Source organism: Channa argus, chromosome 15, assembly GCF_033026475.1.
Source record: "Channa argus isolate prfri chromosome 15, Channa argus male v1.0, whole genome shotgun sequence".
Classification (NCBI taxonomy): domain Eukaryota; kingdom Metazoa; phylum Chordata; class Actinopteri; order Anabantiformes; family Channidae; genus Channa; species Channa argus.
The window spans coordinates 17197389-17213254 of NC_090211.1; the positions used below are offsets into that span (position 1 = coordinate 17197389).

Consider the following 15866-nt stretch of genomic DNA (forward strand, 5'->3'; position numbering starts at 1 on the left):
TGTTAAAGATTTTCTCACTTATAAGTTCTGAAGTTTAAAGGAAGAAAAAAATACTAGAATGTATTTTATTACCATTACATCCAATTTCATTAGTATATATTCAGTACTATACAGTATATTTTCTCTCAGTTATCTTGAATTATTAGTCTGAGGGCTTCTCTTCTGGTGCTTTCATGTTACAAGCGGTCGGTCATATTTTTTTTTCAGGTCCCCTGACGGTGTGTGTTTATGGATGGGAAATTAATATAGTCCTTGTTTGCTGTTTTACTACAGGAATTATTTCACAACCTTTTTGTTTACTAAGTTGCTCTTGAATGTTTCAGTACAGCTGTGCCACAGTTGGTTGTTCTTTCTAGTTGCATACAGGAAAACACATTCAGATCTGAATGTAGGATTCACCCCAACCAGATTTTTAACATCTTAAAAACAGCAACATGTTCTCTTACTGAGCAGCACAGAGAGACAGACATAATTTTATATCCACCATCATTTTATTTCTTTAATCTTTATTTAAATGCAGGGTTTATTGTTCTGTCGTGTTTTCTCATAAGGTCGTCTAAACAAAGCAGTTTTAGTTGGGAATATGATTTTAGTGTATTGATGGAGTTGAAACATTTAATATCCGTAAGCGTGAAGCACAAACAGCAATATACACATTTATATACACATATTTTTTCAACCTCCTGTGTCACTGTAAGTGCTGAGCACAACAAACAGCAGAATCTTCAGCTGTAGTTTGAATAATTAACATAAAAAAATTGCAGACTTCTGATTGGATTCATGTAAAATAGAACAGTATAATTCTTCATAATAATGTCATATAAATTGATTTAAATGTTTTAATTACATTTTTTAATTTGTTATTTTTTAAGAGTGACCTTTCTATGCTTTAACAAGTGAACTAATCCTAAAATCATTCGTGGTCTTAGGGCTCCTCCTCTGGTGGCTTCATGTAATCCACTCCAGTTTTTTCCCTGCAGGTTGTCTGATCCAAGCTGTCCAGGAGCCAAGAGAATAAGAGACCTGACAGGTGATGGACAGACGTTGACCTGGCTGCACAGTCACAGAGTCTGGCTGTGTCAACTGTTCACACTTCACACCTGTAGATGAAATATAGTGAACTTGTAGCATTAGTTTCAGTAATGGAGACTTGTTTTTCTCAGAAGACACAGAAAGTCTTGTATTGTTCTCACATGAGTTAGTAACAGGATGGAAATAACGACTAAATCTTCAGGTCTGATCATTATAAAATCTTCTTGTCTCTGTCCAGTCACCAGTGTGTTTGTCAGTGATGTCTGTTTGTCTGTGAAACACATGTAGAGCTGGAAACACTAAACTTTGCATCAACTCCACCTGCTTGGTATTGATTCTTTAAAAAATTAAATTAAAATTTGCTTTTATCTTCTACAAACACTAAAATGACCAGTTTAGTATTTATGTTCATTAACATTTACTATCACCTTATTTCTATTCATTATAATATTGTATCCAGCCACTTTCATGGGCTGCATATTGTGTATGTAATGATTATGTTTCAATAAAATTGAATTAAAGTACATCTCTACAAAACTTTAAACAAAGCAGAACATTTAAACCGACTGGAAGTGAGGATTAAATACAGGTTGCATTAGAAGTTTAGTTAGAAAGTGTTGATACAGCAGAAGATTTGAAGGACTCTCATGTTGTATAGAGCAAGAGACTGACTTTCCTAATAGCTTTAATCCTAGAGGGAGAATTTGTTTTGATATCTGAATTTTTTTTTATTATTTAAATCAATTCCCTGAAGTTTAGGATTTTATTTATGCCTCACAAAATATTTGTTAAAATTTAGGAAAAAATGTTCTTACTGTATATGATTAAAGTATTGAATAGTTACACTCTGGATCACATTTTGAAGAAAACCTCCTATAATAATAATAATAATAATAATAATAATAATAATAATAATAACAATAATAATAATAGCAATAATAAATGTTAATAGGGGTTATGTTTCTCTGAGTGTATTATTAATGTTAAACCACTTAATTTCTCTTAGTGTCAGATGCAAACAGCATTAACTTTTACTTTGTCTGATGTGCTGAGTTTTTGTACAGTGTTTCAACCTCCTGTGTCACTGTGACTCTGTGGTACAATAATAAACAGCAGAATCTTCAGTTGTCAGACTGTTCATCTGCAGATACACCTGCTTCCTGCTGTTGTCTCTGGAGATGGTGAACCGGCCTTTGACTGAGTTTGAGTAGTAGATGCTGCCACCACCATCACTGATAGTAGCAACCCACTCCAGTCCTTTTCCAGCAGCCTGTCTGTTCCAAGCAGCATGGGGATCACTACTGAACCCTGAATATGTGCAGGTCAGTCTGTGGGATTCTCCAGGTCTTTTAACCACTGGTTCAGACTCAGTCATTGTTTGACCTTCAGTACCTGTAAAAATTAAAATAACTAATTAACTACTGAAAAAACATTATTGTGTTAATAACAGGATGTTTGTCATAAAAAGCAGTTATTGTTCTTACCTGACCAGTTAGTGGACAAGATGAGAAAAACAACAAATAAACAGTGATTGATCATTGTCAAAGTCATTTGTCTTTGTCCAGTGTGTGTCTCTGTCAGTGATGGAGTCCCATGTCCTCACACTACAAACACATATGTAGAGATGGAAGAGACCAGAGTTTTGCATCAACTCCTCCCTCTCTATGAAAAACACACATCTCAGATATTTCTGGAAAAACATATCATCATGTTACTTCAACCTTTTTTCAGCTGAATACTTCATATAATGAGACTAATAAAAGTAGTTTTTTTATATTAATATGATAATATGATAAAACTGCAGATTCAAATCACATAAATTGTGGAAGTTGTTTACTAAATATTTTTATTAACTGAACCAAATCAGTGTTTTGTAATGTTTGATAAACCTACATTTTTCTTTCACATGGTAACACATACACTGTCATTTTTATTTTATATTTCTATAATTTATTACCTTGTTACTGATTTAGCAATTTATGTAACTTCATTTTTTATTTTAAAAACCCGCTTTACTGTAACTGAGAACTGCTCCTAAAATCGCTCATGGTCTGAGGCTCCTGCTCTGGTGGCTTCATGTAACAAGTGTTCACACACTGAGGGGTTTTTGTTCAGCTCTACTGATGGTTTGTGTTACTGTGAGTCTCTGGCACAGTAATACACAGCAGAGTCTTCAGGCTGCACATTCTGTCCATTTAGAGTCACTGTCTTACTGGAAGTTTCTAATTCAATGCTGAACTTGTTCTTTAGTGAATCTTTGTAGTAAGAGCCTCCAGTATCCTTCATCCCAATCCACTCCAGTCCTTTTCCTGCAGGTTGTCTGATCCAAGCTGTCCAGTAGCCAAGAGAATAAGAGACCTGGCAGGTGATGGACAGACGTTGACCTGGCTGCACAGTCACAGATTCTGGCTGTGTCAACTGTTCACACTTCACACCTGTTAGAAGTTCACAGAAAAATAAGACAAAATATCTACTGCAAAATAACTTTTGACTATTCTAAATACAGAGAGACTCACATGAAGCAGCTGCCAACAGCAGCAGCACAGCAACAGGAAACATGTTTAATGGTGAAACTGATGTGCAGTGAACTCCTCTGACTGTGTGCTGTGAAATTTCTATAGCTGAGGAACAAGGCAGCTCACTGAGTTTGCATAGAATAAACCCCCAGTGTTTGTCTCATTTGTGTTTCAAAATTATATTTTAATTTCATTACTTACTCAGGTCTAACGTTTTAAAATTCCCAGTATTAAAAAATTGGGGAAAATGTCTAAAACGTAAATAAAAACAACTCAATGATTTGCAAATCTCATCAAACCATGTTTTATTCACAATAGAACATAAACAATATATCAGATGTTGAAACTGAGATATATTTACATTTCATGGAAAACATTAGCTCATTTTGAATTTAATGGCAACATCACATCTCAAAAACAGGTGGAACACGGTGATGTTTACATCTTCTTTTAACAACTGTCTGTAAACGTCTGGGAAGTGAGGAAACCAGTTGCTGGAGTTTTAGGAGACGAATGTTGCCCCATTCTTGTCTTATGCAGAATTCTAGCTGCTCAACAGTCCTGAGCCTTTGTTGCTGGACTTTTTGTTTTATGATGTGCAAATGTTGTTTATTGGTGAAAGGACTGGACTACAGGCAGGACATCTGATTGTGTCACTGTGACTTTTTTATGGTGATTGTGTCTAAGGTATAATAGAAACACTTCTCAGGGAGCGTTTTCTTTTTCAGCAGTTTGTATTTTGCAGATTCTCTATTACTGGAACAGTTCAGTGATTAAAAACAATTAACAAAATAATTTAATGTAGTAGTTATAGAGTCAGAATAAATGAAAACATCAATTAAATTATAATTCTTTTTTTCTTTTATTACTGAAATGTGACCCGGTCTGAAATCATTAAATTAAATAAAAAGCCAAAAAAGAAGTGATGGTCAGACGTTGACCTGACTCGAGGTCACAGAAGCTGTGACAACTGTTCATACATCTCAGCTCTGAAGCTGAACCAGACACAACCTCAGGTTCACCCTTAAAAAGTCTCAGCTAGCATTTTTATTCAAAACTACATTTATATTTGATTTTGTTTTTTTGAACCCTGGTGAATTTAAGTGAGTCTGATTGAATTCACATTATATAAAATATTGTAAATGATTACTTCGACAGTTAGATGGCCAACAGATGCTAAACATCAGAAAGGAAAACGGCAAAAGAAAAAAAAAGAGGAAGCAAACACTGGAGTCAGAGGCTGTAACTGTAGAGGAAATAAAGCAGACAGATTGTTCAGTGGTGAGCGTCACTTTATGTCCCTTAACTTTGACCAAACAATATAGAGTTAAAACATTCACATTATCCATGTAGCACAAAGCAGCTTGTTTATATTTTATACTTGGGCATTATTTTCTTGGGGCATACACTAAATTACCTTTTAGCATTTTCTGCACAGCAAACAAACTTATCTCACTATGAGGGAGCTCCTGCAATTACTAAACCAGCTCCACCTCACGTAGTGTTGAATGTGACGTGTAGAAAACACTGAGTTTTTGTACAGTGTTTCAACCTCCTGTGTCACTGTGTGTCTCTCTGGCACAATAATAAACAGCAGAATCTTCAGTTGTCAGACTGTTCATCTGCAGATACACCTGCTCTCTGCTGTTGTCTCTGGAGATGGTGAACCGGCCTTTGATAGAGTTAGAATAAGCGTTGCCACTGCTAGGATTTATGTAAGCGAGCCACTCCAGTCCTTTTCCAGCAGCCTGTCTGATCCAGTTCATATAGGGATCACTACTGAACCCTGAATATGTGCAGGTCAGTCTGTGGGATTCTCCAGGTCTTTTAACCACTGGTTCAGACTCAGTCAGTGTTTGACCATCAACACCTGCAGAAATTGTAAAAGCTCATTATCTACTGTTATGCAGTATTATTGTCCATATATTATAATATTATAAAGAAGACAGAAAGAATTGTTCTTACCAGCCCAGTTCAATGACACGATGAGAAAAACACCCAAATAAATGTGTTTGATCATTTTTAAACCACTTTTCTCTTTCCAGTCTACAGTGTGTCTGTCAGTGATCTAGACCCTGTTCATCACTCTGCAACACATATGTAGAGATGGAAGAATCAGAGATTTGCATTGACTCCTCCTCCTCATTAAGATACATCACCTCACATAAACACACGCCTTTTAATCACTTGTTAATATTATGGTAAATGTAGTTATGATTTTTAGTGATTTTAGTGATTTTTCCAATTAGAAGCAGAAATTGTACCACATGGCCAAAAGACTGATGGTCCTGTTATAAAGGACAAGGTTCAGCATGTGAGCTGTGTGCAGTCTGCAGCGACACAGCATCAATGTGATACACTGTGGGCAGAGGTGGTAGAAGTGCAGCACACATGTAAAAGTGCAGGTATTGGCCAACACTTCAAGTAGCACTTCAAATCTTTTACTTTAGTAAAAGTTTATTCACTTAAAGTGCAAAGCTAAAGCACTTCATACAGAAATGGTGCAGTTCATGTTTGTACAGTAGTATTGTGATTACAGTGATTAAGGATTAATGAAAAGATTTTTATCTGACCTCTACAGGTTTATTGTGAATGACTCACAGACTTACAAAGCTTTGTACAGCTGCTCCACAAAGTCTAATCGCTGTGGCTCATCAACTCCATAAAGGATTTTAGTCACGATTTGGTGAAAATTGGAGAATAATTATTTCACACAAGTCATATGTCATCTGCAAAGTGTCAGTCAGGGCTGCTGTTCACTGCTAATTTCACAGGTAATTATCATATTTAAATAGAGAAAAACAAACCTAGTCAGTGATGTTGTATTTTTAATTGCAATAAAGCAGAACATAAAGCAGAACAGTATGTTTAAAAGGGAATAAAGCTGAAAAAATATCTGTGTGAATTACCAATAAACAGTAATTCACAAATAGACATTTTGTATAATTGTGAAATAACTTTATTAGGTTTTTTCTGGGGGAGATGAACTGTGGCTCTGTTCAAACATGGTTCTTAAAATCTAAATTTTCTCTTAAAATGTAAATAGCAGAACAGTGTGTGTGTGTTTGTATGTGTGTGTGTGTGTGTGTGTGTGTGTGTGTGTGTGTGTGTGTGTCTGTTATTATTATTTATTTTATGCAGAGAATTCAAAAACTAACATTATATACAGTAAATTATCATGTATGAACTACCAGAAATAGAAAAGTACTTTAAGTTAAAATTCACCACAGTGAGAAATGACTATATCTGTTATTGCCACTGCCAGTATCAATTTTAAACTGACTTGTGATAAAGAAAAATCAATCTGAAAATAATATAATAAAATCTTGCTGCTGTCATTTAAAAGCAACAAACAAGCACAAAGTAAATAACTGACCAGAAATATTTATTTACATTTATTTACACAGAGAAATAAACACTTCCTCTTAATGAATGTATTTTTTTTTCTGAAGTTTGGAGACACATGCAGAAAACATTCACACAAATTATTTGTATCCTTAAAATAAAGATGATTTTGTCTATTTATTGAATATTTTATAGTGTAACTATCTGATTTACTATCCTGACGATCTTTTTTAATTTCAGAGAGACAAACTAAAGAAAGTGACACTAAGCACAATAATAATTCTGCCCATGTCTTTTATTTCAGAAAAAAACTTTATTATTGAAAGAGACTTTGATTTCACTCTAACCTTCTTTAAGAGTCGTCAGTTAAAGGTTGTCAGTTAAATACTTCTACTGTAAATACTGCTTATATATTTAAAAAAAAAAACATTGAACAGTGCAGTTTTTGTTTGTAGTTCTGTGACTTCAGTCTTTTAAATTAAGTTTAAATAAAAAAATAAAAGATGATGCAATAAACACATTTTTCTTAACTACCTCATCTGATGCTGTAGGATTTTGTACAGCAGATCAACAGACTTCAGACACTGTGAGTCTCTGGCACAATAATAAACAGCAGAATCTTCAGTTGTCAGACTGTTCATCTGCAGAAACAGCTGCTCTCTGCTGTTGTCTCTGGAGATGGTGAACCGGCCTTTGACTGAGTTAGAGTAAGAGATGCCGCTACTGTCTGAGTAAAGACCAGCAACCCACTCCAGTCCTTTTCCAGCAGCCTGTCTGACCCAGTGCATATAATAGCTGCTGAATGTGAATCCAGAGGCTGTACAGGTCAGTTTGTGGGATTCTCCAGGTCTTTTAACCACTGGTTCAGACTCAGTCAGTGTTTGACCATCAACACCTGCAGAAATTGTAAAAGCTCATTATCTACTGTTATGCAGTATTATTGTCTATATATTATAATATTTGAAAGAAGAAAGAAAGACTTGTTCTTACCAGCCCAGTTTAATGACAGGATGAGAAAAACACCCAAATAAATGTGTCTGATCATTTTTAAGCCAGTTTTCTCTGCCCAGTCTACAGTGTGTCTGTCAGTGATCTAGACCCTGTTCATCACTCTGCAACACATATGTAGAGATGGAAGAATCAGAGATTTGCATTGACTCCTCCTCATCATTAAGATACATCTTTTTAAAAGGAACATTTCTATATCATTATTTTTTATTTTATGTACTTAATGTTTTAAATGATTAGGTCTTTTTTCAGAAATATACATAACAGGTACATGAAGGATATTGTGTAGTACAACTTCTCAAATGTACTATATTCTAAAAGAATCTATTCTCTATTCATTTTATGCAGCAATTGTTGTAAAAATTGTGTATTATATGTGTATGTTGGTGATTATTTGTGCAAATCGTTTTCAAAGTCTCATTTTAAAATAATCTGGAGTGAATCAGAAAGAAGACGCTTTAAGTAGCAGCTTGTAACAGGATGATCGTGATGTTTACAGAAGACTACTGAAAGTCTGTGAGCTTCATTGTTGTTACCTTTGTAGATTTGTGAATCCAACAATATAACTAAATTCAAACTGCTGAACAAAACCTTTATATAATATCAATATTATATTTGCAGTGCTTTGTTCAACATGTAAAAAGAATATTTCTCTCAGTAAACTGATCTTATAATCATTAGTGGTCTCAAAGCCCCCTCTGGTGGCCCAAGTGTTCACACACTGAGGGGTTTTTGTTCAGCTCTACTGATGGTTTGTGTTACTGTGACCATCTGGCACAGTAATACACAGCAGAGTCTTCAGGCTGCACATTCTGTCCATTTAGAGTCGCTGTGTTTCTGGAGGAAACTAAATCAATTCTGAACTTGTTCTTTAGTGAATCTTTGTAGTCTGTGGTGTATCCAACACGTGCAGTTCCAATCCACTCCAGTCCTTTTCCTGCAGGTTGTCTGATCCAAGCTGTAGCATAGCTGCTCACAGAATAAGAGACCTGACAGGTGATGGACAGACGTTGACCTGGCTGCACAGTCACAGAGTCTGGCTGTGTCAACTGTTCACACTTCACACCTGTTAAATTTAAAAAGAAGAAAGTGTTTGTGATAAATTTCACCTTGAGGAGAACTGTTGAGTATGACTGATCTATAGAGACTCACATGAAGCAGCTGCCAACAGCAGCAGCACGGCAACAGGAAACCTGTTTAATGGTGAAGCTGAAGCGCTGTGAACTCCTGAGACTGTGTGGTGTGAAGTTTTTATAGCTGAGGAACAAGGCAGGTCACTGAGTTTGCATAGAATAAAACGTATGAAGCATCAATGTTTAGTTTTATTATATCTGCAAAATGAAAACACACTTGTTGCTTGTTTTGCTTTACAAATAATAATGAAATTTCTTTACATACTCACTATTACTGTAAACTATTAATTCTTAAAATTAACGTTCCTATTGTGTCAGGGTCGGCACGAATCCTTTTTAGGTTTTAAATGCATAAAAGTACCACAAAGGTTTTTGACTTTGACAGGAACATTTATTTAAAAATAAAACAAAAACTCTAAATTATAAATTGCTCTGTTTAAAATTATGATCTTTGTGTTGTTGGGGTCGGTTTCAACTCTATTCATAAAACAATCATTTGTGCCAAAACTGAAATGGTAACATCTGTTGGAGCTATAAGGACAGAAAGACAAACATATTGCTCGTCTACTGCAATAAATATCTAAAAGCGACCATGTACTTCCTGGGCTCCGTACTTTACAGTGTGTTAAAGATAAAAAAACTTTTTTTCTGCTTTTAGATATATTATATTTGCGTCAAAATTGACCTGTAACACCACAGATGTTACTATAGTTTATAATTAAAAAAATACAATAAAACACATTTATTTAAGAGATGGGTTTTAATACCTCGTGTTAATAGTCAGGTAACATAACAATCTTTAACTTTTTTTTTTATATAATTCTCTTGAGGTGCATTTTACCGTTTTTTTTTTGGATCCCAAACGAGAGGCATGCTGTCAAAAGAAAGGTCCAGGGGGCCACACCACATATCTTAAAACCAATCTTTTCATGGATAAGGAAGCGTAACCAGGTAACCAAGAGGTAACGAGCAAATTGGAAGATAAATCCTTGTTTTAAAAGGTATTTTATGGCTGATTTAAGACGTTCATAGGATTTGAAAGGGGAAGTAGCAGCTTCAGATATACACTTATGAATTTGGACACACACTACACACACACCATCAATCCATCATCAGTAGCAACATGCATGTGTCATTTCATTAGCAAGGCACACTTGCAGAAAATTGTAAAAAGTAGGACATTTTTCTGGATGCTTTGAAAAGGAAAAGCAACTCTACCTGGTGGACAAATAAAAAATAAAATTCATTAAAAAATAGAAGGACAGCACTCCAAAATAAAACATAAAGGAATGAATTAGTTTATATTAAAATAAATGTGGGATAAAAAAGGATAATTTCAATTAGACATTTTTTTGGTCGTTAGGATCAAATGTGTTGGTTTTTGTGTAGTTGAGCCATTTTAGGCTAATTTAAGGAACCTGCACGACAATTCCAAACTTTTTAAAAAGAAATATCCTCTGGCTAATTTGAGCTATATTCATTCAACACAACAAAAATGGCTTGAAAAAAAAATGAGTGGGAAGAAACGTCAGGGTCACGGGGGGGGCTGAAGCCTCCATATGTTTATAGTGTTATAAATGTAATTGTTATTTTTATTGTTTAATGTCAAGTTTAATACACTATGCAGTATATGAATCATTACAAACACATGTTGAGAGAAACCATCAGCTGTCATATGAATTAGTAATACTGAGAGTCCTTTTCTCACAAAGCACTAAACCAGTCAACAGTACATTTTGTGTGGTGCAGTGGTTTGTATCGAGTAAGTTCTAAATGTTTCAGTTTGTATGTGTTTTGTAAACCATTTACAACGATTTGATTGAAAAAAAACAAAACAACCAAATCTAAGAAAAATACATGAGTTCAGATGATTCCAAACTGTTTCTTGGCAGTGAATCAAGAGACCAGAGTTTTTCCGTTTCAACAGGAAACACACATCTCAAAAGTTACTGCAATGGAATGTTGCTGCCTCACAACTCAAAGGCCACCGGTTCATATTCACCTTCCTGTGTGCTGTGGTCTTTCAAGTGGGTTGGGATTCAAACCTGCGACCTTCTGCATCCTGCAAAATATTGAATGTTAAACAGATTAAATTTTATAGAAAGCTTGTGTCTGTTGGAATAAAGTAGTTTTATTTGATGTTTGTTCAGCTGCAAAAAAAAAAATGTTTTTCACCTGTTTTTCATCTGATGTGCTGAGTTTTTGTACAGCATTTCAACCTCCTGTGTCACTGTGTGGATGCACAATAATAAACAGCAGAATCTTCAGTTGTCAGACTGTTCATCTGCAGATACACCTGCTTTCTACTATTGTCTCTGGAGATGGTGAACCGGCCTTTGACTGAGTTTGAGTAGTAGGTGCTATCACTGATACGAGCGACCCACTCCAGTCCTTTTCCAGCAGCCTGTCTGATCCAGTTCATATAGGGATCACTACTGAACCCTGAATATGTGCAGGTCAGTCTGTGGGATTCTCCAGGTCTTTTAACCACTGGTTCAGACTCAGTCAGTGTTTGACCATCAACACCTGCAGAAATTGTAAAAGCTCATTATCTGCTGTTATGCAGTATTATTGTCTATATATTATAATATTTGAAAGAAGAAAGAAAGAATTGTTCTTACCAGCCCAGTTCAATGACAGGATGAGAAAAACACCCAAATAAATGTGTCTGATCATTTTGAAACCAGTTTTCTCTGCCCAGTCTACAGTGTGTCTGTCAGTGATCTAGACCCTGTTCATCACTCTGCAACACATATGTAGAGATGGAAGAATCAGAGATTTGCATTGACTCCTCCTCCTCATTAAGATACATCACCTCACATAAACACACACCTTTTAATCACATGTTAATATTATGGTAAATGTAGTTATGATTTTTTATGTTTAGTGATTTTTCCCATTTGAAGCAGAAATTGTACCACTGTACTACTTTTATTTTTTATTTAGTTTTTGGTGAATGCACATCTTAGGAGGCAAGTCAAACTCAGTAGTGGCAGCCAGTGAGAAATGTTGGTACGCAAGAATAAGTCCCGGTGCAAGTACTACTACAGTACATACTGCTGTGTACTGGTCGAATTCAAGCACTACATCAGCCAAAAGACTGATGGTCCTGTTATAAAGGACAAGGGTCAGCATGTGAGCTGTGTGCAGTCTGCAGCAACACAGCATCAATGTGATACACTGTGGGCAGAGGTGGTAGAAGTGCAGCACACATGTAAAAGTGCAGGTATTGGCCAACACTTCAAGTAGCACTTCAAATCTTTTACTTTAGTAAAAGTTTATTCACTTAAAGTGCAAAGCTAAAGCACTTCATACAGAAATGGTGCAGTTCATGTTTGTACAGTAGTATTGTGATTACAGTGATTAAGGATTAATGAAAAGATTTTTATCTGACCTCTACAGGTTTATTGTGAATGATTTACAGACTTACAAAGCTTTGTACAGCTGCTCCACAAAGTCTAATCGCTGTGGCTCATCAACTCCATAAAGGATTTTAGTCACGATTTGGTGAAAATTGGAGAATAATTATTTCACACAAGTCATATGTCATCTGCAAAGTGTCAGTCAGGGCTGCTGTTCACTGCTAATTTCACAGGTAATTATCATATTTAAATAGAGAAAAACAAACTTAGTCAGTGATGTTGTATTTTTAATTGCAATAAAGCAGAACATAAAGCAGAACAGTATGTTTAAAAGGGAAGAAAGCTGAAAAAATATCTGTGTAAATTACCAATAAACAGTAATTCACAAATATACATTTAGTTTAAATGTGAAAAAAGTTTATTAAGTTTTTTCTGGGGGAGATGAACTGTGGCTCTGTTCAAACATGGTTCTTAAAATATGAATTTTCTCTTAAAATGTAAATAGCAGAACAGTGTGTGTGTGTGTGTGTGTGTGTGTGTGTGTGTGTGTGTGTGTGTGTTAATATTATTTATTTTATGCAGAGAATTAAAAAAATTAAAAAGTCTGAAAAATATAACAAACATTATATACAGTAAATTATCATGTATGAACTAGCAGAAATAGAAAAGTACTTTAAGTTAAAATTCACCACAGTGAGAAATGACTATATCTGTTATTGCCACTGTCAGTATCAATACCAACAACAAAAGAACAAAGGTGTAGAAAGGTGAAAATGTTTGGGTTTGGCCAACTGATTTTTTTAAACTGACTTGTGATAAAGAAAAATCAATCTGAAAATCTTGCTGCTGTCATTTAAAAGCAACAAACAAGCAAAAACTAAATAACTGACCAGAAATATTTATTTACATTTATTTACACAGAGAAATAAACACTTCCTCCTAATGAATATTTTTTTTTCTGAAGTTTAGAGACACATGCAGAAAACATTCACACAAATTATATGTATCCTTAAAATAAATATGATTTTGTCTATTTATTGAATATTTTATAGTGTAACTATCTGATTTACTGTCCGACGTTTTTTTTTTAATTTCAGAGAGACAAACTAAAGAGAGTGACACTAAGCACAATAATAATAATAATAATTCTGCCCATGTCTTTTATTTCAGAAAAAAAAATTATTATTGAAAGAGACTTTGATTTCACTCTAACCTTCTTTAAGAGTCGTCAGTTAAAGGTTGTCAGTTAAATACTTCTACTGTAAATACTGCTTAGATATTTCTAAAAAAAACATTGAACAGTGCAGTTTATGTTTGTAGTTCTGTGACATCAGTCTTTTAAATAAAGTTTAAATAATTAAATACATTATGATGCAATAAACACATTTTTCTGAACTACCTCATCTGATGCTGTAGGATTTTGTACAGCAGCTCAACCAACTTCAGTCACTGTGAGTCTCTGGCACAATAATAAACAGCAGAATCTTCAGTTGTCAGACTGTTCATCTGCAGAAACAGCTGCTCTCTGCTGTTGTCTCTGGAGATGGTGAACCGGCCTTTGACTGAGTTAGAATAGTAAGTGCTGCTACTGCTAGGATGGATATAAGCAACCCACTCCAGTCCTTTTCCAGGAGCCTGTCTGATCCAGCCCATCCAGTAGCTACTGAATGATATTCCAGAGGTTGTACATGTTATTTTGTGGGATTCTCCAGGTCTTTTAACCACTGATTCAGATTCAGTCAGAGTCTGAGCATCAACACCTGTTAGAGAAACAAACAAGGAAATCATTCAGTTGTTGTGTAAAGACATTTTAAAATCAAGTTCAGCGTTAAATCTTCACCTGTCCAGCAGATGGTTAACAGCAGCAGTCCTGTCCTGAAGTCCATCATGTTAAACTGTGTGTCCACTGCTCTCTGTCAGACTCTCTGCAGACTGATAAGTGGGAAACATCAGAGTTTTGCATTGACTCCTCCTCACAGGGAGGAAACAAGTGGACTGGACATAAATGTCATGTTTGGTGAAACTTGAAGGAAGCTTTTTCTTTCTAATTATCATCATTGCCACAGCAATCAGAGAAGAAAGATTTGTGTCAACTTGAGTCCAGAGTTACTTTAACAGATCCTCATATCAACTCTGAACAGGAGCCAAAAGGGACTATTCACCTTATTACTTTAAAGGGATTAAGTTGAGAGAGAATCTGACTTCATGAAACAATTTTAGTTCAGGTTTCCAGTTATCATTTAGGACCTGCCTGTTGTCCCATATGGTCTAGTGGTGAGGATTTCTGGTTTTCAGCCAGGGACTCTGGGTTCAACTCTCAGTATTGGAAGACTTTACCTTTAACACTGAACCATCTACGCTGGCTTTAGTCTTTAATGCTGCATCCTCAAAGGCCTAATGCACAAAAACAGTGACTGTGCTGTGAATTTAAACTATAGGTGGCTGTCACTCATCTGATCACATCATCAATGGTGCTTGTCCAAAGGATATAAACAAATCTTAGTGTCTTAATATTTATTACCTGCTGTACAAAATCATTAAACTAAACTACTATTAACCATAAGAGTTAAGAAAAAACCTCAATGCAGCCTGTTACAATGTGTGAATCATGTTTTTATTTCATTCTTGGTTGGTAGTTCCCCAGTTAATACAGCACTTTCTGCTGCCCCCTGTAGGGTTTATGTAAAACATATAAAACATAAGTTTTTTTTTTCAGCTGAATACTTCATATAATAAGACTAATAACAGTATTTTTTTAATTAATATGACAATATGATAAAACTGCAGATTCAAAATCACATAAATTGTGGAAGTTGTTTACTAAATATTTTTATTAACTGAACCAAATCAGTGGTTGTGAGAAACACACATCTGTCAAGTCTCTAGAAAAGTATTTAATAATAATTTTTTGTAACATCATTTTACTTTAATATTAATTTCATTTGTTCTGTCATTTCATTTTTAGCTGAAATACTTGTTTATTAGGTTTAACATGAAAACTACATTTACACCCATTAGTTCAAATGTGTATTTATCAATTTTACAAAAAATGTTAAGAGAAGCAAATTGTGTGAGATGTTCTTAATGTCCCAACATTTCCTCTTGTATCTGGTATAAAAATTATTCCCACACAATTTTTATACAAAGACATATAAACTTCAACTCCTAATGAAGAAACACACAAAAATATAAAGTTCAAAGATATAAAAATATTTTTTTTTCAAAGACAAGATTGGACTTTCATCAATGACAAGAAACCTTGTCACAGTTGGTTTATTATAAAAGCATGTAATCAAAATAATTTCATAACATAGAACAAGATGTCAGTTTTGTTTTTTAATGTTTAATAGACATAAAGTCTGTTTCCAGTGTGTTCATAAATACACATTTTACTATTTATAATATCTGTCTTTATTACTTATGTAAACATTTAATGATATATTTAATGATGTGAATGAATGAAAACTTTT

The 15866-nt window shown here is 34.7% G+C and overlaps 1 gene segment (V, D, J or C); it reads right to left on the reverse strand.

Annotated features, from left to right (window-relative positions):
* Positions 1 to 3165: 3165 nt before the first annotated feature.
* Positions 3166 to 3591, reverse strand: LOC137100123 (immunoglobulin heavy variable 4-38-2-like). The segment is given in 2 exon segments: positions 3166 to 3467; positions 3549 to 3591. Coding segments are annotated over 2 exon segments (345 nt in total).
* Between the last annotated feature and the right edge of the window lie 12275 nt (positions 3592 to 15866).